The 23,541-nt window shown below is 44.2% G+C and overlaps 1 protein-coding gene across 10 annotated transcripts in view; it reads left to right on the top strand.

Moving 5' to 3' along the window:
• The window catches only part of MPP7 (MAGUK p55 scaffold protein 7), a 338,962-nt gene that overhangs the window by 128,674 nt on the left and 186,747 nt on the right, over positions 1–23,541 (top strand). For 6 of the 10 annotated variants that reach the window (XR_012667271.1, XM_075125946.1, XM_075125942.1 and 3 more), the window contains one exon: positions 10,794–10,912. Coding sequence is in view for 9 of the 10 variants with exons in the window: in XM_075125942.1 (XP_074982043.1) it covers positions 10,794–10,912 (119 nt within the window). In the remaining variant the exon portion in view is untranslated. Of the gene's footprint in view, positions 1–428; positions 660–10,793; positions 10,913–23,541 lie in introns of all 10 variants that reach the window. The other 4 variants (XM_075125948.1, XM_075125945.1, XM_075125944.1 and 1 more) reach the window with 4 other exon arrangements.

Here is a 23,541-nt window from a genome sequence, read left to right as displayed (position 1 = left end):
TAGTTATGCCCATTCTGTTCCTTTGTGTTTTCCTGTGTGCCCCCTCCCTGCTTTTCTACCCCACTTCTAGCTTTTGCCTGTCATGCTGTCTGGAGTGGCTTATGACCGTGAGTGCCAACCTCAGGGCAGACTGTCAAAAAGCCTTTTCTTAGAGCCATGATAATACCGTCTTTATTCTTGAAGATGTTGTACCTCTACATTCCTCCTTCAGCAAGAGGTTCTGTATTTCCTTATCAGCTTTCTGCAAGTCCACAATGTCCAGCTTTGGCTCATGGTCTTGGAATCTTTAGCCTGCACCCTGTAGGCCTCTTCGTCTGACCTTGTCCAAAGGAATTTGTCTCCCATTAAATAAGCTTGTTTTGGAAGCTCGTCGACTGTTAAGCTTTGAGATCTCTGCCTGATCCTCTCTCTGTGCCTTTACTTTGCAGAGATATGTATTACCTTCCCTGGAGGTGACAAGATTCCAGGCGCGCAAGAGATATTTCACATATGCTTCCCATCTGAGGGCGTCATGGATTGTTGGATCCACACTGGCATCCATTCTGTCAACGCTCTTACCACCCAATCTGACTCTGAACACACAAAAAGGTTACTCTTTGGATCAGCGGCATTCAAGACGGCCAACATTGCAATGACTTCTGCCTCCTTGGCCAAGTAAGGTAAAATGGTACCTTGCATGATGGTCTGTGAACTAATCTGAAGGGCAGCATATCCGGCATGTGGCTTGTCATCTTTGTAGAAACAACTTCCATCTACTACCTAGATGTCAAAATTTTTCTCTTTGGCCTCTGGATATGCAATGCCTATTTGAAGGGTGACTTGACTTGTTCAATGGTGTCCGGGGAAGAGGGCATTCATGCTCCTCCCCTTGTATTAGAAGAGCATAAGGTGCAGATCGTTGAGATGTTTTATTAACCTTCACATTTCGGTTGACCAGTCTAAGGGTCCACCCTGCTAATCTTGGGTTGGAGACCCTCCCTTCATTAATGCGTCTTGAAAGAACATACTTGATGGGAGTATGTATTGTCTTGAGGATTACTGGGGCATACCGATCATGTATTCCCAATGGCCAATGACCCAAATGAGGGCTAACACCCCCTTTTCGCATGCAGAATATTATTATTCCATGTTGCTCAGTACCTTTTGAGCCATATACGACAGACTTTGGACCATTACCAGTATCCTGAAGTAGGACAGCACCTAGGCCTTTATCTGTTGTGGCCAACTGCAGCTGATATGGAACACCTGGTCTAGGGTATGCAAGCGTAGGAGCCTTCATGAGGGCTTGCTTTAATTTGACAAAAGCCGCCTTCTGCTCCTCTTTCCACGTCCACTCTTGTCCTTTTTTAAACAGCTGATATAAAGGAAGTGCTATCTCCGCATACCCTTCCATGAATTCCCATGAGATATATGCTGGGGTGCTGGAAGCTTATAAATTCAATCCTGTGGGTGTCTGGTCTTCGTCCATCCACTCCCAGCTCAATGCCCAGGTATGTTACTGTCTGGAGCACTAGCTGAGCCTTAGCTGGATTAATTACAAGTCCTGTATTTTTGATTTTTTTCAAGTATCATGTTGAGCACTTTCAAGTTTTCCTCCTTAATGAGGGTTGCAACAAGTATAACATCTATATAGCGGAATACCTTGTCCCCCTCACCCATAGAGCCCCACATTTTAGATACGTATTGATGGCAAATGGAGGGTGCATTATGGAATCCTTGGAGGACACGGCAAAATGTGTATTGGCGATTCTTGAAAGTGAATGCAAATTTATGCCAGGCTGACCTGTGCAGCAGGATTGAGAAGAAGGCATTTGACAAATCAAGTACTGAGAACCACTTGGCTCCTGTTGTTATCGTGGCCATAATCTCGTTAAATTTCACCACTACTGGGGTCAGATGGGGAGTGACCGTGTTCAGTTCCCGGTAGTCTATGGTGAGTCGCCAAGTTCTTTGATTGGCCTTTGACTGGCCATATTGGTGAGTTACAGATGCTTTCTGTCTCGACTAACACATCTTGGTCCACCGATGCCTGGATGATTTCCATCAAACCTTCTGCTGCAACTGGATAACAATATTGACTCTGTGGCTTGGGGTCTGGACCATCCACAATTATTTCAGCATCAATCCTCCTGCACCGCAGCTTATTGTTCGCGAAAGCCTTCAGGTGTTTGGTAGCCACTGCCTTTACTTCAGGCTCCCAGTCTGGGATAGCTAGCTTTTCTGGCACTTTCAGTGCTGCTACACAATGGGATGCAGGTATAGTCTGACGTCCACTACCTTCTAGATCCAGTATCAACAGTCTGTTTGGTAGATCCATGATTAACTTCATTTGGGATAACATATCCCTTACCAGGATGCTGTTGCCATCTAACTGCTGGATTCCAAATGTTGCCTTGATAGTAAATCGGGGTTAATGTTGCACTCAATTGGCTTTAGGAATAGGACGACACTCTGCTTTCCATTGAAGCCTTCAAGGACTTTTACTTCCTTTATAGGTAGCTTACTTGCTCTAGGTTCAGATCATGAGCAAATGATTGAGATGGTGCATGGGTATCTATGAGCATCTGTTGTTTTAAAATTCCCAAAGACTCCTCTCAGTACACCAGATGTTGTCGGTCTTCCTCATTGATTGTTCTCAGTTAGTGCGACCATCAGGGAAGGAGGGGGAGCTTGGCTCCATCATAATAAATTGAGTGCATTTTCTGATTGTTGCGCCTTGTCACTGACTGATGCTCCTTCATCCTCTTCATGTCTAGCAAGCCTTTTTAATAGCTCCTCAGTAGGTAGACCATTCATTGCATCCTTGGCTTTTTGGTGGTAAGTACGTAGCACTCAGTCTCCTTTTTAGAAAGGAGGGCGCTCATTTCTTGCAGTTGCATCTCTGCCTTACTGAGTTGGGTGACATAACTAAGTTTCTGTATGGTCAACCCCTCAAGTTTATTTCCCATCTTTTCTAATTCTAAATTCTTGTTGTCTACCTGGATTAAGCTGGGAAATTTTCTGATCTTGTTCCCCACAGCGTTTAGTAAGTTCTTTGCCAACCATAGCTAACCCATATATGAGTGCTCTTTCTTAATTCTACTAAGAATTCCTCCCATTTTTGACATAGGGTGGAATATGCTTCTGTCCCTTTAAACAACCTTGGTGCCCATGGGTTTTTAAACTTCCCAAATCCGCACAATAATTGAATGAATTTTTATTTTTCTCTGGCATCTGCTCCATACATCTTGCTACTCATGACTGTAGTCTGACCTACCACAGACTCTTCACAAAACTAGTGGCACACAGACCACTAACTTCACTATACTAAGTCAGTATGCGGGACCCAATCAATTGGACTGGCATGTGCTGTGAAGCCTTTTCATACTCTCACAGGGCTGCTGAGCTACACAGTCAGCTTCTGTCTCTCAAGCAAGGCCCACCAGCTATCGGAGCCGATGCCCACCTACCCACGAGTCAGGCCCACCATACAAGTTGGCACCTAATCGGGCTTACCACTTACCAGATAACCTCCGGGATGAACTCAGGATCCACTGGTCCTGACACAAACAGGCTGCTGGTTGATCAATCTGGCCAAGCCAACAGTGCCAAGCCATTTGCTCCGGCCTGCCCCGGGCACACTGGTCCATACCCAATTAGAACAAAGCCACACAGAGGTAGCAGGGCTGAGCTGCTTCTTCAAGCCTGGTTAGGACTTACTTGTCCCCAACCGGGTACCTCCCAGCAAGCGCTGACAGTACACTGGTTGCCTTCACGTGTCTTTTCTGACCCACTGGTCAGATTCCTCTCCTGGAATCACACCAATGAAGGATTGGTGGCACACAGGCCACCGCAATGTCTACTGACTCAGTGCAGCTGCTGACTCAGCATCCTGCAATCAGCTACCCACACACACGGTCAGTGGACCGCTATTAACACACTGAGCGGATCATAAGGTAAGGGCAAATAAAACAAATCAATACAAGGTATCTACACCAAAACACCACGAGAGCCAGCCTGTGATTAAATCACCAGGTGGGAGTCCTGGTGCGGTCACCAGAAATATGTTAACCCGGTAAGAGTATTCAACAGGGAGCTACTGAATTTAGCCATTAGCCCTCACCCTACAGACTCGTACTCCATCTTGTATATGTCTTGTATATGGAGGTGATATTCACAGGAATAACGCAAAGCAAACAGGATATAAAATACAAAGTCAAATGTATTAAACAGGACTCCCAACTAAATAACAGTTCACATAACTGTAACACAAAGAGTAACACAAAGCACTCCATTGTTAATTGAGCAAATTGGTCTTCAGCCAGAGACCCCAAACAAACATAAGATAGGTATACGGCTAATTCAGGGAAGTCAGTACATCACTGGATCAGAGGCTATTCTGGTCAGGGAACATACACACACATCCAGGGGCACAGCAGGATTACCAACGATGTCAGGAACCGGAGACACATGACCACACAATACAGGGATTCAGGAGCAGACACACTCAGGACGGGGAATAAGAACGACAGGCAGATCTCTTCTTTTGTTGACACACAGTCTCGGCTGGGACACCCTAGACACTGGACTGCCACCAGGCTGGAGAGCCTATGGCACTGGGTGCACAGACCTTTTATGCCCTCTTGTTACTGGGCAGATTACCTAGGTCACATAGCACCCTCTTTCCTGTCTTAACCGAAAAGGGTGCCAACTGGCCCAACAAGAAGGAATACAAAAATGGTGGATGAACCACAACATAAACAAAATAGTGATCTGAAAAATTCTCTCTGCATTGGGGTGAGTGAATTTTTAATTAACCCATCTTTTCTCCAAACTTTTGCTTAGTCATTGAAATTGTGTGTAAAACAGTCTAAGAATTTCTCCACGTTTCAGCCTCTTGGTTCCTGTGATGTCATCAGTTCACTAGTTCTTTAGCTACTATGGTGTCTTCCAAGGTAGACAGGACCTGAATTTTTAATATAAAATCCAGAGCAGAAACTCCTTTATAAAAAGTAAACCAAAAAATCTTCATGATTTCCTTGTGTCATTGTCACCATGCCTCAGTGGGTCACAGCTGAGGATGCCAAATTCAGGATGAATAGTGAGAAATAGGGCAGACTCTCCCCAAACTGGTGGTTATTTTATTATTAGATATACCAAGCCAGAACCAAAAGTAAACTTCTTTCTCACCATACTGGTTAACAAGAAGTCCAAACTGCAGTTTCCTTAGGCATCCCAGTCCTTGTTTCACCACCCAGACACTAAACTTAATGATGAATGGTTATTGAAAACCAATTTCGTCAAAGTGTTCTTCTGATCTTAAAAGATCAGCAGCATACCTAGGTCAATATATAACTCGGATCTTACCTAATAAACACGCTGTTGCCTGTCCTTTAGTATCTAATATCTAAAGGTTTATTTATAAGAGAAAAGAATGAAAGAGTTAAAATGGTTAAGGAAATCAAATACATACTCATTGAAAAGTTCTTGTATCAGGTTTGAAGCTGTGATGGAATAAACTGCTGGCTTGTAAAGTCTCTGGTAACTTCCGAACAATTGGAAGGTCCTCAGTCCATTGATTGGAATGCTCCTTTCAGTGTAAGTCCAGAGATCAGAGCGGGAAAGAGGCAAAATGGAGATGCTTCCAGGGTCCTTTATACTTTCTCCCATGTGGAGGGACTGCTCTCAATCTTCGTTTGTGGAAAATTGCACTCACAAGATGGAGACCAAGGTCATGTGAGCAAATCATAGAATATAAGGGTTGGAAGGGACCCCAGAAGGTCATCTAGTCCAACCCCCTGCTCGAAGCAGGACCAATTCCCAGTTAAATCATCCCAGCCAGGGCTTTGTCAAGCCTGACCTTAAAAACCTCTAAGGAAGGAGATTCTACCACCTCCCTAGGTAACGCATTCCAGTGTTTCACCACCCTCTTAGTGAAAAAGTTTTTCCTAATATCCAATCTAAACCTCCCCCACTGCAGCTTGAGACCATTACTCCTCGTTCTGTCATCTGATACCATTGAGAACAGTCTAGAGCCATCCTCTTTGGAACCCCCTTTCAGGTAGTTGAAAGCAGCTATCAAATCCCCCCTCATTCTTCTCTTCTGCAGGCTAAACAATCCCAGCTCCCTCAGCCTCTCCTCATAACTCATGTGTTCCAGACCCCTAATCATTTTTGTTGCCCTTCGCTGGACTCTCTCCAATTTATCCACATCCTTCTTGAAGTGTGGGGCCCAAAACTGGACACAGTACTCCAGATGAGGCCTCACCAATGTCGAATAGAGGGGAACGATCACGTCCCTCGATCTGCTCGCTATGCCCCTACTTATACATCCCAAAATGCCATTGGCCTTCTTGGCAACAAGGGCACACTGCTGACTCATATCCAGCTTCTCGTCCAAATGACTTGCCCTTGCATGTTTGATAACTCATAGGAGCACTACCCATTTTCTGGCTAAAGCATTCACAGGCAGGCTCACCAGGCGGGCACAAGCTTCTGCTATGACCCATTGTGAGAGCTAAGTATTCTTTGATGGGCCATCAGTTTGAATAGCTCATTCACAATGTGCTGACCAGACTGGATGTAAATTACCTGGAGGGTGTCACCACAGGAATACAGCACATATGTAGAAAGAAAAGGAGTACTTGTGGCACCTTAGAGACTGACAGATTTATCTGAGCATATGCTCATCGATGCATCTGATGAAGTGAACTGTAGCTCACGAAAGCTTATGCTCAAATAAATTTGTTAGTCTGTAAGGTGCCACAAGTCCTCCTTTTCTTTTTGCGAATACAGACTAACACGGCTGCTACTCTGAAACCAGCACATATGTAGGATGCCAGTACATAGTCAATATCTATAACTTCAGGTACAAAAATGATACATATAAACAGGATAACCATACTTAGCAAATCATAACTTTTCCATTGGTACCTTGCATGATATACTTTGTTCAAGATTTGTTGCAATTGTCTAATAGTGGTAATACTAATTATATAAATGGTCATGTTCCAGTCATACAGCATCACAGTCATGAAGAAGCTTAAAGCCATTTTTTTCCTCTTTCAAGTCAAACACAAGAGAGTGAGAATGACAGAATAGCAAATTAGCGATATAGCATTAACTTTGAATTTCCTTCCTGTTTGTGGTGGGTGAGAGAAATTAACAGGTTACATCAAGCTCAGTTTACAGCATAACACTGATAATATATCATATTCCAAAAAAGGTATACAGTGCCTAGCCTGTGAAATCTGTACTGTTGTATTATCACTTTAATATTTAAACCTCTATTTTTGTGACTATTTTAATTTAATCTTTCTTTGAAGATTTAATTGTCTGAGAGTCAAGGTACAGTGACCTGATACAAGGGCGAAACAAGTGTATTTTATAGCACAAAAATAGGAACAGGTCTATTAATCAAGAGAAAATGGTTATTCCAACCAGCATCTTTACTTAGAGGAAATGGCTGAAGTTAATATTTTCTTTCCTGTGAATGGTAGATATGACGTGTTCCTAAATGGTGGTTGTGCCACCGTGTAAGGCTAAGTCTTCTGTTTTCTACTTCTACTTTCAAACAGTCATGTCTTAGGCTAAGTGTACACCGTGCAGTTTGCAGTGGCACAGCCATGCTGCTTAAGCCTTGCCCCTATAAGGCATGCAGTGTAGCTGCTCTTTGTCAACAGGAGAGAGCTCTCCTGACAACAAGATAAAATAACTCCCAAGAAAGGGCGATAGATTCATCAGCGGGAGAGCACCTCCTGCCGACAAAGTGCTGTCCGCGCCAGTGCTTTTCGTTGTCAAAACCTTTTTCGTTCAATAGGCCCTTGAGCAATGAAAGTGCAGTGTAAACATAGACTTCGTTTATTGTGAAGGATACATGCTATTGTAATAACACAATTGGCTGGAGAATTAAGTGTTCAAAACCAGAACTCTATAAATCCGGGTATGTAGGAAATCTTAGTTTTCAATAAGAATTTAGTCAGTGCTTAATTACATTTTTACTTTTCCAATTTTAATTTTTCCTTTTATCAAGCACTTGTTTCCCCACTCAGAATGATGAATGTAACTTTGAGCAGCTGATAACTAGAGTTTTCAGAGTAGCAGCCGTGTTAGTCTGTATTCGCAAAAAGAAAAGGAGGACTTGTGGCACCTTACAGACTAACAAATTTATTTGAGCATAAGCTTTATGAGCTACAGCTCACTTCATCGGATGCATTCAGTGGAAAATACAGTGGGAAGATTTATATACATAGAGAACATGAAACAATGGGTGTTACCATACACACTGTAAGGAGAGCGATCACTTAAGATGAGCTATTACCAGCAGGAGAGTGGGGTGGGGGGGACTTTTTGTAGTGATAATCAAGGTGGTCCATTTCCAGCAGTTGACAAGAACGTCTGAGGAACAGTCGGGGGTGGGGGGGTGGGAATAAACATGGGGAAATAGTTTTACTTTGTGTAATGACCCATCCACTCCCAGTCTCTATTCAAGCCTAAGTTAGTGGTTCTGTTATGTGGTTGCTGGTGAGTATTTGAATACCCAGAAGTCACCTACTACAGGACAGGCCCAACAAAGAAAATAACAGAATGTCACTAGCCATCACCTTCAGCCCCCAGCTAAAACCTCTCCTACGCATCATCAAAGATCCACAACCTATCCTGAAGGACAACCCATCGCTCTCACAGATCTTGGGAGACAGGCCAGTCCTTGCTTACAGACAGCTCCCCAACCTGAAACAAATACTCACCAGCAACCACACACCAGAACCACTAACCCAGGAACCTATCCTTGCAACAAAGCCCCTTGCCAACTGTGTCCCCATATCTATTCAGGGGACACCATCATAGGGCCTAATCACATCAGCCACGCTATCAGAGGCTCATTTACCTGCAGATCTACCAATGTGATATATGCCATCATGTGCCAGCACTGCCCATCTGCCAAGTATATTGGTCAGACTGGACAGTCTCTACATAAGAGTAAATGGACACAAATCAGACGTCAAGAATTATAACATTCAAAAACCAGTTGGAGAACACTTCAATCTCTCTGGTCACTCGATTACAGCCCTAAAAGTTGCAATTCTTCAACAAAAAAAACTTCAAAAACAGACTCCAACAAGAGACTGCTGAATTGGAATTAACTTGCAAACTAGATACAATTAACTTAGGCTCGAATATCTTTTTGATAACTACAGTGACTCTCTATCAAACTTTTGTGAATATACTCAAATAACAGCCAAGTCTATGTTTAAACCACATAGTGCTGCACATATCCATTTACACCAGGTGCCTAACTTCTATTAATCCAGAGACTAAGAGCCAAGCATCCTATTTTGAACTTGTGATCTTTGGGTGTTAGTACAACCACTGATCCTAAGATGTAGTTGGCTAAGGCTCTGTGTTTTTTGTATCCGTGCAAAATTGTAGTGGTTTGAGTTATATCCTCTTTTTATAGTATTTCTGAAGCATAAACAAGAACAGATTTAAATAAAAGCAAGATTTTGAGAGAAATGAATGTCAACCACCAAAAACATTTGGACCACAGAAAAGAATGTAACTGGAAGGAACATTTTTTCCACAATACTGTACTCAAAGCCAACAAAAAGAGAGAGAAATGTTAAATAATCAGATCCCAAAGGTGCTATATTTAATTTTAGAAGGGACAAATGATGCCTTAAAAGGTTGTGAAACAATGCGCATTAATAACATATTTAAATCTTATGTTTTTCGGAGATAATAGGCATAATAGTGATAGGCAACCTATAATTTACCATAATGTGCTTTACTAGTTAAATATCTTGTAAGTCTGTGCTTGTGAGGAACAGCAGCACTTACTCAGCCTAGAAATAATACCAGGATCATGTATAGTGCATCCCAGGAGGTTATTGGTGTTTTTGTAGACAGCAGAAAGGAGAAAAAGGCATTTTGTCCTTTTTACCCCAAGTAATCCCACTGGAAAATTAAGCATGTGCTATGAATTGATATCAACTCCTGCCAGGTTACCTCCCTAAAGAGTGCTGCTGCAAGCACTGTTGCTACATTTCTTGGACAACAGTTTGATGGTCTGTGTGCATGATGGATAGTTTATGCTGTATGCTACTGTGGAACACTGCGCTACTGTCTGCCCCGGGAGACTGTTAGAGAGGTGTGCCACTGGGAGCAGCAGTTACTTTAACACTTCTAGAGAATCTTGGATAAATGTTGCACACCTAAAAACTTTAAAATGTAGCTTATGCATGTATGTGGTGGTGTACTAAAGATCTGGCTACTCCATAACTAACAATGCAGTTTCTTTTGTCTTGCTGTAAATCTCTGCTGGAAGCAGGATAAAAAAGTGTATTAAGCAATATATTAGCAAGAAATATTTAGAGAAACCATGAACTCTTTTTAATGGACCACCCTCTCCAGTTTCTGTTCTTTTAAGGAAGTTTTTCCTATTCATGACTCATTTCACTCTTTGGCTAACATCAAGGGTAATGGAATAACGATTAAGCACAGGAATGTTTTTTTTTTTTTTCAGGTTTTGTCCTTCAAAAATCTTTATGAATTTTCTGTATAGTCTTATGTAAATAGATATGGATTTACAAGCTTGATACTTGGACAAGGTAAAATGTACACTGTTAATATCTGCTTTTCTTAGTAATTTAAAAAAATGTTCCCTTTGATTCTTTAAGTTTAGGTTTTGCTGGATACTCCAGACTCCCTATCCAGTTAAAATGACATGCTCCAGGCAGCCAATTACACAGAACTGTTAAGTGAAATTAATGAGGTCACCCTTAGATTACACTTTGTGTTTTATTTTCATTTTATAGGTCTGTATGAGCTGCTGGCTGCATTGCCAGCCCAGCTGCAGCCACATGTGGACAGCCAGGAAGACCTGACCTTCCTCTGGGATATGTTTGGTGAAAAAAGCCTTCATTCACTGGTAAAGGTAAACCACATTTAAGTCAGATTCTCTTTGAGAAGAGCATATGGAAAAATGTTTTGAGTGCCATCTAGTAAACCAGTGATCGAACTGCTGCTCAGCAAAAACAAAACAGCCTTGTTTCAGCTAACTCTGCTTCTGTCAGGGATGGAAGTTGTTAAATAAGATTCTACCAAAAATACATAGATGATTTCATTTAATAGTGATGTTCTGGCAGTATACACTAATGCAGCAAACATATGTTGTTTGCCCTTGTTTAGAAAGAGAATACTAAATAGTAGCAGGAAATCTGAGATGTCTTTATGGTCAACATTCAAGACCTGGAGTTTAGCTTAAATAAATAAATGTTCACAGCAAAAATTAGAAGGAATATGTTTTCTGAGGTCAAGTGTGGCAACAGTTCAATAGCCACATTAATTTAAAATAATTTCCTTTAACAAAGTCAACTGAAATTTTAGTAAGCTGTTCTGTTTATTGGCTTGTCTCCACTGGAAATTGTGTTTTGCATATAAATATATTGAACTAAAGCATGACTATAAAGTAAGTTTGGAAGGATACTTCAGTAAAGTGTCCTGCTATGAAAATGATCAACAACCAGAAATCAAAGCATGCCATGGAAGTATGCAAAACAATCTAAAAAATACTCAGACTGCTTAAAGCAGTAAAATAAGACCAATCAGCTAGTTAGAAATGTACCATGCCTACGGTATGGTATGTCTTGAACCTCTAATATAGGGATAACTCAAATTGAAAGTAAATTCTGAAGTCTCAGTTTAATCAGTCGGAGGTGTAGCAATCCATGCCACAAGTGCTCGTAATTCAGCAAAATTTGTAACAGTTGTCAATCTGTAGTACTACTCAATGTATTGTCCCTCTGATAGTATTTTAAGCAAGATTTGAGGAAGTCTTTATGGGTAGCATTGTCCTTAAATCCTTCATAGTAACCATGAATTAATACTTACTTTATAGCAGTCCTCAAAGGTGTGACCTAATACGTTCTGTATTTGGCTTATTGATGTGGAAACAGTTACCACAGACACAAATTTGCCTATCCTGAGTTCATGGAAGTGGTGCAGCTGTTAGCTTAGCTGCTGTAACCTGAAGGGGTGGAAGGAGGTAATGAAACTTGGTAAAAGTAGGATGACCTCCAAAAGTAGTACAAGCTTAAGTTCAACAAATAGTTACTCTGAAAAATGGCTACTGGATGGTAATTGAACATAAGCAGTAAAATTAACTTCTGTCATCCCATTATATAAATGGTTCAGAAATCAGCATTCAAAAATCATGAGTCAGGCCCCAACAACCGAGTGTGGTTTAAAAATAATTATTGTGTTAAAAACAAATTTTAAGGATTTTTGTTTTTGTTTTTTGAGGCCATAAGGTATGTTTGAAGTCACACTTTCAAGCTTCTCTCTACGACCATGTGAGATGGAAACTTTTTTTTTTGAAAGCCAAGATTCCTATATAATCACAGGTCTCTAGGTGCTAGGATTTTTTGTGGAAAAAAATTAAATATAACAGCTGGTAATGCTAGATATGAAAAGGAGACTGCAGTGTTTTCAAATTAATTTGTTGATTTTACAGTGTAATTTCTGAGTGTTACAGTACAAGCCAAGGAAAAAGGGATCTTTATTGCAAGTTATAATTTTATAAGTACTGAGGATAACTTGTTTTGGGGAGACAGGCAGATGGTCTTCTAATGATGGTAGTAATTAGAAATCAAGGACAGAACCTTTTTGTCAATATTTGATCAGAATTATTTTCAGATTGTCAAAGGACTCTTTACATATCTTAATCTTCTCTGGTAAGAGATAAGTAACAGCAACAAACTAGAAGGAACAGTATTCCATTATCATTCTCAGTTGCTCTATGGGCTTCACCCCCTATGCTCCACTGACCTTTATAGGTACTGTGGATTTCATTTCACCCCAAGCACCTTACTGGCTGACTTTAATTGGTCAGGCTGCCAATAGGATCACTAAAAAGGTATGAGTTGTACACTGTGGTTGTTCCCAGTCTGGTTCTGCAATAATGTGTTAATAACTAAACTAATCCAGAGATGTAATTAGGTATTGATGAGTTCTCTCTTAAGGTATAGGTACACAGCAATTAAACACTCATGGCTGGCCTGGGTAAGCTGACTCAGGCTCATGGGCGAGGGCTGTGGACCTGTAAAATTGCTGTGTAGACATTCACACACAGGCTGGAGCCTGAGCTCTAGGACCATTGTGAGGGGGAGGGTCCCAGAGTTTGGGCTCCAGCCCAAGCCCGAACATCTATGCAGCAATTTTTAGCCCTGTGAACCTGAGTCTGCTGACCTGGACCAGCTGTGGCTGTGCCATGAGTCTTTTATTCCAGTGTAGATGTACTCTTAGATTCTGATCCTTCCAAAAATTAACTTCATACATGTGAGTAGTCACACTGAAGTATAGAGCTTCTACTGTGTGCTCAGCCTCTCCAAGGTAAACTCAAGGTAGATTTCATTCCTGATCCCTCTAATCCCGCACTTCCTCTTATATATTTATTCCATTTGGAAGGGTGTTTCATAGTTTTTTGTTTTTTTTTTAAGGCCGAAAGAAGGACCATTGTGATAATCTAGTCTAGAGGTGGGCAAACTATGGCCCATGGGCCGCATCCAGCCCATCAGATGTTTTAATCCAGCCCTCAAGCTCCTGCCGGGGAGCAGGGGCTGGGGCTTGCCACACTCTAGTGCTCCAGCTGGGTATCGGAATCGGGGGCTTGCCCCACTCCGCATGTGCTGTGGCTCTGTGCGGCTCCCAGAAGCAGCGGCATGTCCCCCCTCTGGCTCCTACACATAGGGGAAGCCAGGGGGCTCCGCATGGTGCCCCTGCCCCAGACACCACGCCTGCAGCTCCCACTAGCCAGGAACCGTGGCCAATGGGAGCTGCAGGTGCAGCACCTGTGGATGGGGCAGTGCACAGAGATGCCTGTTCGCACCTCCGCATAGGAGCCGGAGATGGGACATGCAGCTGCTTTTGGGAGCTGCTTGAGGTAAGTGCTACCCGGAGCCTGCACCCCTGACCTCCTTCTGCACCCCTACCGCAGCCCTGATCCCCCTCCGAACCCCTCAATCCTAGCTCAGAGCCCCCTCCTGTACTCTGAACTGCTCATTTCTGGCCCCACCCCAGAGCCCGCTCCCCCAGCCGGAGCCCTCACCCCTTCCCACACCCCAACCCCCAATTTTGTGAGCATTCATGGCCTGCCATACAATTTCTGTACCCAGATGTGGCCCTCAGGCCAAAAAGTTTACCCACCCGGATCTAGTCTGACCCCTGGCATAACACCGGCCATAGAATCTCACTCATTAACTTCTGTTTGAGCTGTAACATATCTTTTCAAAGATATCCAGTCTTGTATCCAGTTTCAGGGAAGGTAACACTTAGATTTTATAGACAAGAACAGTTAATACAGTTAGGCATAGGAGTTAGTGTCCTATCCAGCCTTACTATTTCCCCTGTTTCAGAGTTTCAAAGGCATTACTGCTTTGTTCTCGGGTCTGGAATGCAATTTGAAAGGCTAATTTTACAGCAATAGTGTTAAATGTCTACTGTACTTTGTGAGGACAAATACATGCAATCAGGTAGGCAGTGGGAGGAAGGCTGATATTTTAAAGCAGAGGGATGCACTGTAGCTTATGGCCAAATAGTGTTTTGGTACTAAGGTAGCTTTTCTTTTAAACCTACACAAAGCGAAGAAGGAAGTTGGAGGAAAAAGCATATTGAATTAGTAGTAACTGAATCCTAGTATTTCTGTACATGAGGTGGACAGAGCTCCTCATTTAGGGACAAAGCTCATTTTTTAAGGGAAAAGCTTGGTCTTGCTAGTATTGGTTATTAGTGGTAATGTACGAGCAGCAATTTGTAGAAGCTATTCTTCAGGGCTGCAAACTGGTCAGAAGGCTTGCTTTCTAAAGGCCAGACGGCTTAAAAAGCGGCAATAAATAGAAAATTTTTAATTTTAAAAATTATCAGTCACTTTGTCTACAGGTGTTTCATGTGAGCATCTATAATTACAGCATTTTCTGTAAGAATGTTATGCTTGTGTGTATGATTTGCTACACTGGCTTTCTTTTTTGGATCTCTCTTCATTCAGTACAATTGGATAGAAATATCCTTTCTGTGAACTTGGACTAGTGTGTACAGCTCTAAAAAGTTAGAGATGGAAAAGTTGTATTAGATCATCCAGTCCATCCCCTGCAAATGCTGGATTGTTCCGACAGTACATTCCTGTTGTAGTAAGTAAAACCAGCAAAAACGTATGCAATCATTCATTCTTCCCTCTTTGACTCATTCCTGGTCTGAGAGAATCTGATTTTAGTTTGCAAAGTATAGAGCAGAGAAAGCCCACAACTATTGTTGATAGTTTTGGAAGACAAAATTGACTCTCTGAAAAGTGAATGTTTGAAGTTTGTCTTTGTCTGCTTCACTCAGCTGATTCCTTCCTCATTTCATTACTTGACTCACTTCAGTGCTACTAGAGGCCTTCATCTTATGATTTCTGCATGGTGGAGGAAGCATAGGTCCCAGTGTTTGTGTATAGACTTGTCGCAAACATTGTGAAGAGATGATGTGGCTCTGGGAAGAAGGATAAAGGAGTTTGAGGCACAAGTGGTCTTCTCGTCCATCCTCCCCGTGGAAGGAAAAGGCCTGGGTAGAGACCGTCGAATCGTGGAAGTCAACGAATGGCTACGCAGGTGGTGTCTGAGAGAAGGCTTTGGATTCTTTGACCATGGGATGGTGTTCCAAGAAGGAGGAGTGCGAGGCAGAGACGGGCTCCACCTAACGAAGAGAGGGAAGAGCATCTTCACAAGCAGGCTGCTAACCTAGTGAGGAGGGCTTTAAACTAGGTTCACTGTGGGAAGGAGACCAAAGCCCTGAGGTAAGTGGGAAAGTGGGATACCAGGAGGAAGTATGAGCAGGAGCGCATGAGAGGGTAGGGCTCCTGCCTCATACTGAGAAAGAGGGACGATCAGCGAGTTATCTCAAGTGCCTATACACAAATGCAAGAAGCCTGGGAAACAAGCAGGGAGAACTGGAAGTCCTGGCACAGACAAGGAATTATGATGTGACTGGAATAACAGAGACTTGGTGGGATAACTCACATGACTGGAGTACTGTCATGGATGGATATAAACTGTTCAGGAAGGACAGGCAGGGCAGAAAAGGTGGGGGAGTTGCACTGTATGTAAGGGAGCAGTATGACTGCTCAGAGCTCAAGTATGAAACTGCAGAAAAACCTGAGTCTCCCTGGATTAAGTTTAGAAGTGTGAGCAACAAGGGTGATGTCGTGGTAGGAGTCTGCTACAGACCACCAGACCAGGGGGATGAGGTGCACGAGGCTTTCTTCCGGCAACTCATGGAAGTTACTAGATCGCAGGCCCTGGTTCTCATGGGAGACTTCAATCACCCTGATATCTGCTGGGAGAGCAATACAGCGGTGCACAGACAATCCAGGAAGTTTTTGGAAAGTGTAGGGGACAATTTCCTGGTGCAAGTGCTGGGGGAACCAACTAAGGGCAGGGCTCTTCTTGACCTGCTGCTCACAAAATTCGTAGGGGAAGCAAACGTGGATAGGAACCTGGGAGGCAGTGACCATGAGATGGTCGAGTTCAGGATCCTGACACAGGGAAGAAAGGAGTGCAGCAGAATACGGACCCTGGACTTCAGAAAAGCAGACTTTGACTCCCTCTGGGAACTGATGGGCAGGATCCCCTGGGAGAATAACATGAGGGGGAGAGGAGTCCAGGAGAGCTGGCTGTATTTTAAAGAATCCTTATTGAGGTTACAGGGACAAACCATCCCGATGTGTAGAAAGAATAGTAAATATGGCAGGCAACCAGCTTGGCTTAACAGTGAAATCCTTGCTGATCTTAAACACACAAAAGAAGCTTATAAGAAGTGGAAGATTGGAAAAATGACCAGGGAAGAGTATAAAAATATTGCTCGGGGATGCAGGAGTGAAATCAGGGAGGTGAAATCACACCTGGAGGTGCAGCTAGCAAGAGATGTTAAGAGTAACAAGAAGGGTTTCTTCAGGTATGTTAGCAACAAGAAGAAAGTCAAGGAAAGTTTGGGCCCATTACTGAATGAGGGAGGCAACCTAGTGCAGAGGATGTGGAAAAAGCTAATGTACTCAATGCTTTTTTTGCCTCTGTCTTCACAAACAAGGTCAGCTCCCAGACTACTGCACTGGGCAGCACAGCATGGGGAGGAGGTGACCAGCCCTCTGTGGAGAAAGAAGTGGTTCGGGAGTATTTAGAAAAGCTGGACGAGCACAAGTCCATGGGGCCGGATGCGCTGCATCCGAGTGTGCTAAAGGAGTTGGCGGATGTGATTGCAGAGCCATTGGCCATTATCTTTGAAAACTCATGGTGATCGAGGGAAGTCCCGGACGACTGGAAAAAGGCTAATGTAGTGCCCATCTTTAAAAAAGAGAAGGAGGAGGATCCGGGGAACTACAGGCCAGTCAGCCTCACCTCAGACCCTGGAAAAATCGTGGAGCAGGTCCTCAAGGAATCAATTCTGAAGCACTTAGAGGAGAGAAAAGTGATCAGGAACAGTCAGCATGGATTCACCAAGGGCAAGTCATGCCTGACTAATCTAATTGCCTTCTATGATGAGATAACTGGCTCTGTGGATGAGGGGAAAGCGGTTGACGTGTTGTTCCTTGACTTTAGCAAAGCTTTTGACACGGTCTCCCACAGTATTCTTGCCAGCAAGTTAAAGAAGTATGGGCTGGATGAATGGACTGTAAGGTGGATAGAAAGTTGGCTAGATTGTCAGGCTCAACGGGTAGTGATCAATGGCTCCATGTCTAGTCAGCAGCCAGTATCAAGTGGAGTGCCCCAAGGGTCGGTCCTGGGGCCGGTTTTGTTCAATATCTTCATAAATGATGTGGAGGATGGTATGGATTGCACCCTCAGCAAGTTCACAGATGACTCTAAACTGGGAGGAGAGGTAGATACGCTGGAGGGTAGGGATAGGATACAGATGGCCCTAGAAAAATTAGAGGATTGGGCCAAAAGAAATCTGATGAGGTTCAACGAGGACAAGTGCAGAGTCCTGCACTTAGGACAGAAGAATCCCATGCACCACTACAGATTAGGGACCGAATGGCTCGGCAGCAGTTCTGCAGAAAAGGACCTAGGGGTTACAGTGGACGAGAAGCTGGATATGAGTCAACACTGTGCCCTTGCTGCCAAGAAGGCCAGTGGCATTTTGGGATGTATATGTAGGGGCATTGCCAGCAGATCGAGGGATGTGATCGTTCCCCTCTATTCGACGTTGGTGAAGCCTCATCTGGAGTACTGTGTCCAGTTTTGGGCCCCACACTACAAGAAGGATGCGGAAAAATTGGAAAGAGTCCAGCACAGGGCATCAAAAATGATTAGGGGACTGGAAGACATGACTTATGAGGAGAAGCTGAGGGAACTGGGATTGTTTAGTCTGCGGAAGAGAAGAATGAGGGGGGATTTGATAGCTGCTTTCAACTACCTGAAAGGGGATTCCAAAGAGGATGGATCTAGACTGTTCTCAGTGGTAGCTGATGACAGAACAAGGAGTAATGGTCTCAAGTTGCAGTGAGGGAGGTTTAGGTTGGATATTAGGAAAAACTTTTTCACTAGGAGGGTGGTGAAACACTGGAATGCGTTACCTAGGGAGGTGGTGGAATCTCTTTCCTTTGAGGTTTTTAAGATCAGGCTTGACAAAGCCCTGGCTGGGATGATTTAGCTGGGGATTGGTCCTGCTTTGAGCAGGGGGTTGGACTAGATGACTTCCTGAGGTCCCTTCCAACCCTGATATTCTGTGATTCTATGATCTCCAAGATTATTAAAGTACTTAGAAGATCACAGCCCAAAATAGTACAGGCTCATAGACTGGTTAGAGAACTTGGGGGGGCGAGGGTGGGGGAAGAGGAGAAAAGGGAGGAGAACAATTCCTGTATTCGCTTTCTTTAAAGAATTAGAGTAGCAATTACAGAATATTTTCATGTGGACTTAATGCAAATTCTTCTGTTCTTTTCAATTTGCCAACTTGGCTTGGAGTGAGCCCTTCACCCCCTCCATAGTCTTAAGCATCTCTATTTATGATTGGAAGCAAAGTAGGATTGAAAAAGCTAAGTACTGGGCTTCTAGAAATTCATGCATTACCCTTAAATATCCTTAAAATTTGTATCTCCTTCTTTGAGAAAGAAATGGTTAACTTCAGGGGCTTTCATTTTTCTAAATACCGCAATAGAATGAACAAGGAAAACGTGTAGTGGTAAATTCATCTTTGAATATTAATGTAACCAAAGTACATAATGCCGTTTCTTGAGTGTATGCATTCAGTCAAGTGGTTATTCTGAAAGTTGAAACATTGGAATCGCAGTGGTAATGGCGCACCAAAGACTGGGTTACTGAGGGAGTTGTCATTGTGAGATTTCCAGAGGTTTTCAAGCTGTACATTTGCACATGCCATGAGATAGAAACTGAGAAAGCTCAAGGCTTCTGTTACTTTTTTATCTTTACAGAGAAAAATAAAGGAAATGTTTAGGAAAAATAAGATTAGAAAAGGCTATTGTAGTAAGGCTGTTACAAAATAAAATAATTAGTGAATGCTCCATGGATTATGGTAGGCTTTTCTGCAGTAATAATGTCACAATGCGCAGCATCATCAGGTCATTTTAATTGGTCCAGGTATTATACTATACTGTGTAACAGCACTACAGTATATGCTGAAATTGCAGTTTGTTTAATCTCTGATTGCTGGTTCCCAAACTAAACCTATGATCTGGACTGGATTGAGCTAGGTTTACAGGAAGAGAGATTTTCTTTTAGCTTTATAACACACACCCCATGCCAGAAACTGTAAGAAACAAATACTAGTCTTTAGAATAAATGTGCCTGAGCGTGCTGCACATGCTACAACTCAAACAGTAGTTACAGGTTTAATGCAGGAATTATTGGGTGAGGTTCTATGGCCTGTGTTATGCTGGAAGTTAGACTAGATGATCATAATAGTCCCTTCTTCTTCGAGTGCTGTCCCTGTGGGTGCTCCACTCCAGGTGACGGTGTGTCCCAGCGCCGTTGATTAGAGATCTTCGGTAGCAGTGCCTGTTCGGGACACATGCGCTCAGCTGCTGTCTCGCAGTCTCGTTAGAGTCTGCCTGAGTGCGCGTGTCCTGCACCCCCCTCGGTTCCTTCTCAACCATCCTCTGCTGAAGACGGGACTCGGGGCAGCATTGATCCTCTTCCCTGGTCTCTGAAGGAAACAAGTACAAAGACGTAGAAATAGTAACATCCCAGTTATTTCTCTTCCTTTAGAATACTTACTCAGTTTAAAAAAAAGCAAAACAAAAAACCCCTTCTTTTTCCTCAAGTTTGTCTCCCATTGAGACACTCTCCCCTGGCATTCCTAGTGCAATAATGCCAGGGTCTTCAGGATTCAAGAACTGTGCTTCCTGTCAAGACTCTATACCAAGGTCTGACGGACACTCGCATTGTATGAAGTGCCTCAGCGAGACACACGTCCCTGCGAAGTGTGTCCATTGTACGAGCCTCAAAACCAGGGCTCGTCATGACAGGGACCTGCTGCTGAAAATGCTCCTGATGGAGAAATCCTTACATCCGCCTATGGAGACGGGCAATAGCAAACCCTGTCCCTCAGGCTCCTCAGCCAGGTCGGAACCAATTGGGAGCATGGCTTCACCCTCTCAGGCGAAGAGGCAGGAAGCCCAACTGTCTCCGTGCAGAGACTTTCAAAAGGGTAAAGGGTCTCCTGCAAGATCCTTACCCTCAGTGCTGACAGTGCCGAAGGCAGGTGCTTCTGACCGTCCTAGCACTTCAGCTACAGCTCCCGCGGAGGGCAGAGGCAGGGATCTGACTTCCCATACCGGGAAGTTCTCCTTGGCACCAGTCCCCTCGGCACCGAAAATAGACCCAGTGCCGACAGTGCGTTCTTCCCTGGTGCTGACAAGAATATTGGCACCGAGCCTGCCTGCCACTCCAGCAGCAGCAGTGGACATCCCACAGGGTGCCTACAAATGGCCTGTGGCACTGGGGAAAGCTAAACAGAAGTCTGTGCACGCTTCTGAGCACAGATCACGCTCAGCAGGATCACAGCCCAGGGAGCAGCAGCAGCAATTCTTAAGTCAGGATGACCTCTCAGTGGCCCCACAGCCTGACTCTTTGCTCCTTGACACAGTGCTCACTCTTTGACCAGCCGCTTTCCCCACCTGAACTGGCTACCTTTACTGACAGTGAGCCTGATATGCAGCAGCAGGCGGAGTTCTCCCCACATGTCTCTCTTCCTCCACCAGAACCTTTTGCATCTCAGGTCACGGCTCACAACCACTTCGCCCCCCCTGTGGGTGGCACCTAACTTCTCTTATCCCATGCCTTGGCCTCAGTGGTAGCCTTGGCCAGCTCCTACTGCCACTCGCCCTCATGCTTCTTCCACCAGACCACAAGCTCCTTCTGCGTCTCTGTCTCCAGCTCCGTCTACTTCTAGAGTGCCTAAACCCCCCTCTGAAGAGGTGGGCTATGGACCATACCCTGATTCACCGACTCCTAACTCTCCATCAGCTCCAGACGGAGCCCTCATGCCTCCGCCTCCACAGAATGTGGACGACTTTAAACAATTCCAAGAACTTTTCAAGAAGGTGGCACTCAGCCAGGACATCCCTTTAGAGGAGGTCCAGGAGACACAACACAGACTCCTCGAAATCCTCCAACCCTCTGTGCCCTCAAAGATTGTGCTCCCCATAAATGAAGCATTCCTAGAACCAGCAGGCACCCTCCGGCAGACCCCAGCCTCTATCCTACCAACTTGCAAAAAGGCTGAACATAAATATTATGTTTCTGCTAAGGATGTAGACTTCTTATTCTCTCATCCACAACCAAATTCTCTTGCAGTGGATGCAGCGACACACAGGACGAAACAGCTGCACTACCGGCCCACCCCGCAAGACAAGGACCTCAAACATCTTGACCTCTTGGGCCACAAGCTTTACACCTCCTTCACTCTGCAGTTCAGAATTGCAAATTATTCCGCCCTACCTGCAAGCTACGACTTCAACAATTACAATAAACTCTTTGATTTTACCTCCCATATCCTGGAGGGCAGGAGAACAGACTTTAAGTCAGTCTTTGTCCAGGGTCAGTTGGTCTCCAGAATGGCTCTACAAGCATCTCTAGACATGGCAGACACAGCAGCTCGCACTGCCGCAACTGCGGTGGTTATGCGCAGATCTTCCTGGCTGTCTGCATCTGGTATCCCCAAAGACCTACAGACCAAAGTGGAGGACCTCCCCTTTCTTAAAGATAAGCTTTTTGCAAAAAAAACCTCTTTCCCCTGCCTAGACGATTGCCTCATCAAAGGCAACTCAAACAACGAGACACTATGAGCTACCCATTTCGCCATCTTCCTCTTCCATAGCTTAGGTCTGCAAATAAACTTCCAAAAATCCACCCTGACACCTACACAGTGGATCGAGTTCATCGGAGCTCACCTGGACTCAATCTGAACCAGAGCCTCACTCCCACGCAACAGATTCCTCACTATTACCCATCTCATACGCATGCTCTCCACTTGGCCCAAGATACAGGCAAGAATTTGCCTACACCTCTTTGGCCACATGGCAGCCACCACCACTGTGGTCAAGTATGCCAGGCTGCACATGAGATGTCGTCAGGGTTGGCCCTATTCAAACTACAAACCCAGCAGACACAGCTTCTGCATGATGCTAACTCCTCCAGCGAATGTAATAGCTTCTCTACAATGGTGGACAAGACCAGAAAACCTCTTCTTCACCCGCAGCTCCAGAAACTCCATCTGATGGCGTGGTTCCTTCATGGTTCCAGACCCATGAACTAGCCTGTTCTGAGCAAGTCCGGTATGTCCTCCTGCATAGCAGAAAAGACTCCACTTGTAAGACTTACCTGCAGAAGTGGAAATGCTTCTCCATGTGGTGCTCCCATAAACACTTGACACCCCATACCGTGACCCTCCCTAAGGTCCTAGACTACCTTTTGGAACCAAAAGAGGATGGGCTATCAGTCAGCTCCATCAGAGTACACCTCATGGCCCTCGCCACCTTCCCTGATTTGCTGGACGGATATGCACTCTTTGCCCACCCTACCATAAAACGCTTTCTCACAGGCCTGCAAAATCTCTACCCTGAGATTTAGCCATCGGCAGCTGCCTGGAATCTCAACCTAGTTCTTTGTGGTCTTATGAAACCTCCTTTTGAGCCCTTAGCTACCCCATGTCTTCTCCATCTGTCTATGAAGGTAGCTTTCTTGGTTGCTATAACATCAGCAAGGAGATTGGGGGAAATAAGTGCCCTGATGGCCTACCCTCCCTACACAACCGTCTCTAAAGATAAAGTTACCCTGTGACCCCATCCTAAATTTCTCCCTAAGGTGGTGTCCACCTTCCACCTTCTCCAACTAATATGCTTACCTGCATTCTATCCCAAACCTCATGACACTCCGCACGAAGCAGCTCTACATACCCTCGACATTAGCCTAGCAATCGCCTTTTATCTGGACAGGACTAAACCATTTTGAAAGTCCCCACGGCTATTTGTCTGCACTACTGAGAGATTGAAGGGTGTGGCTATCTCTAAGAAAC

Source organism: Caretta caretta, chromosome 2 (assembly GCF_965140235.1).
Source record: "Caretta caretta isolate rCarCar2 chromosome 2, rCarCar1.hap1, whole genome shotgun sequence".
In the NCBI taxonomy this organism is placed as follows: Eukaryota; Metazoa; Chordata; order Testudines; family Cheloniidae; genus Caretta; species Caretta caretta.
This window is presented reverse-complemented; position numbering and strand designations above follow the sequence as displayed.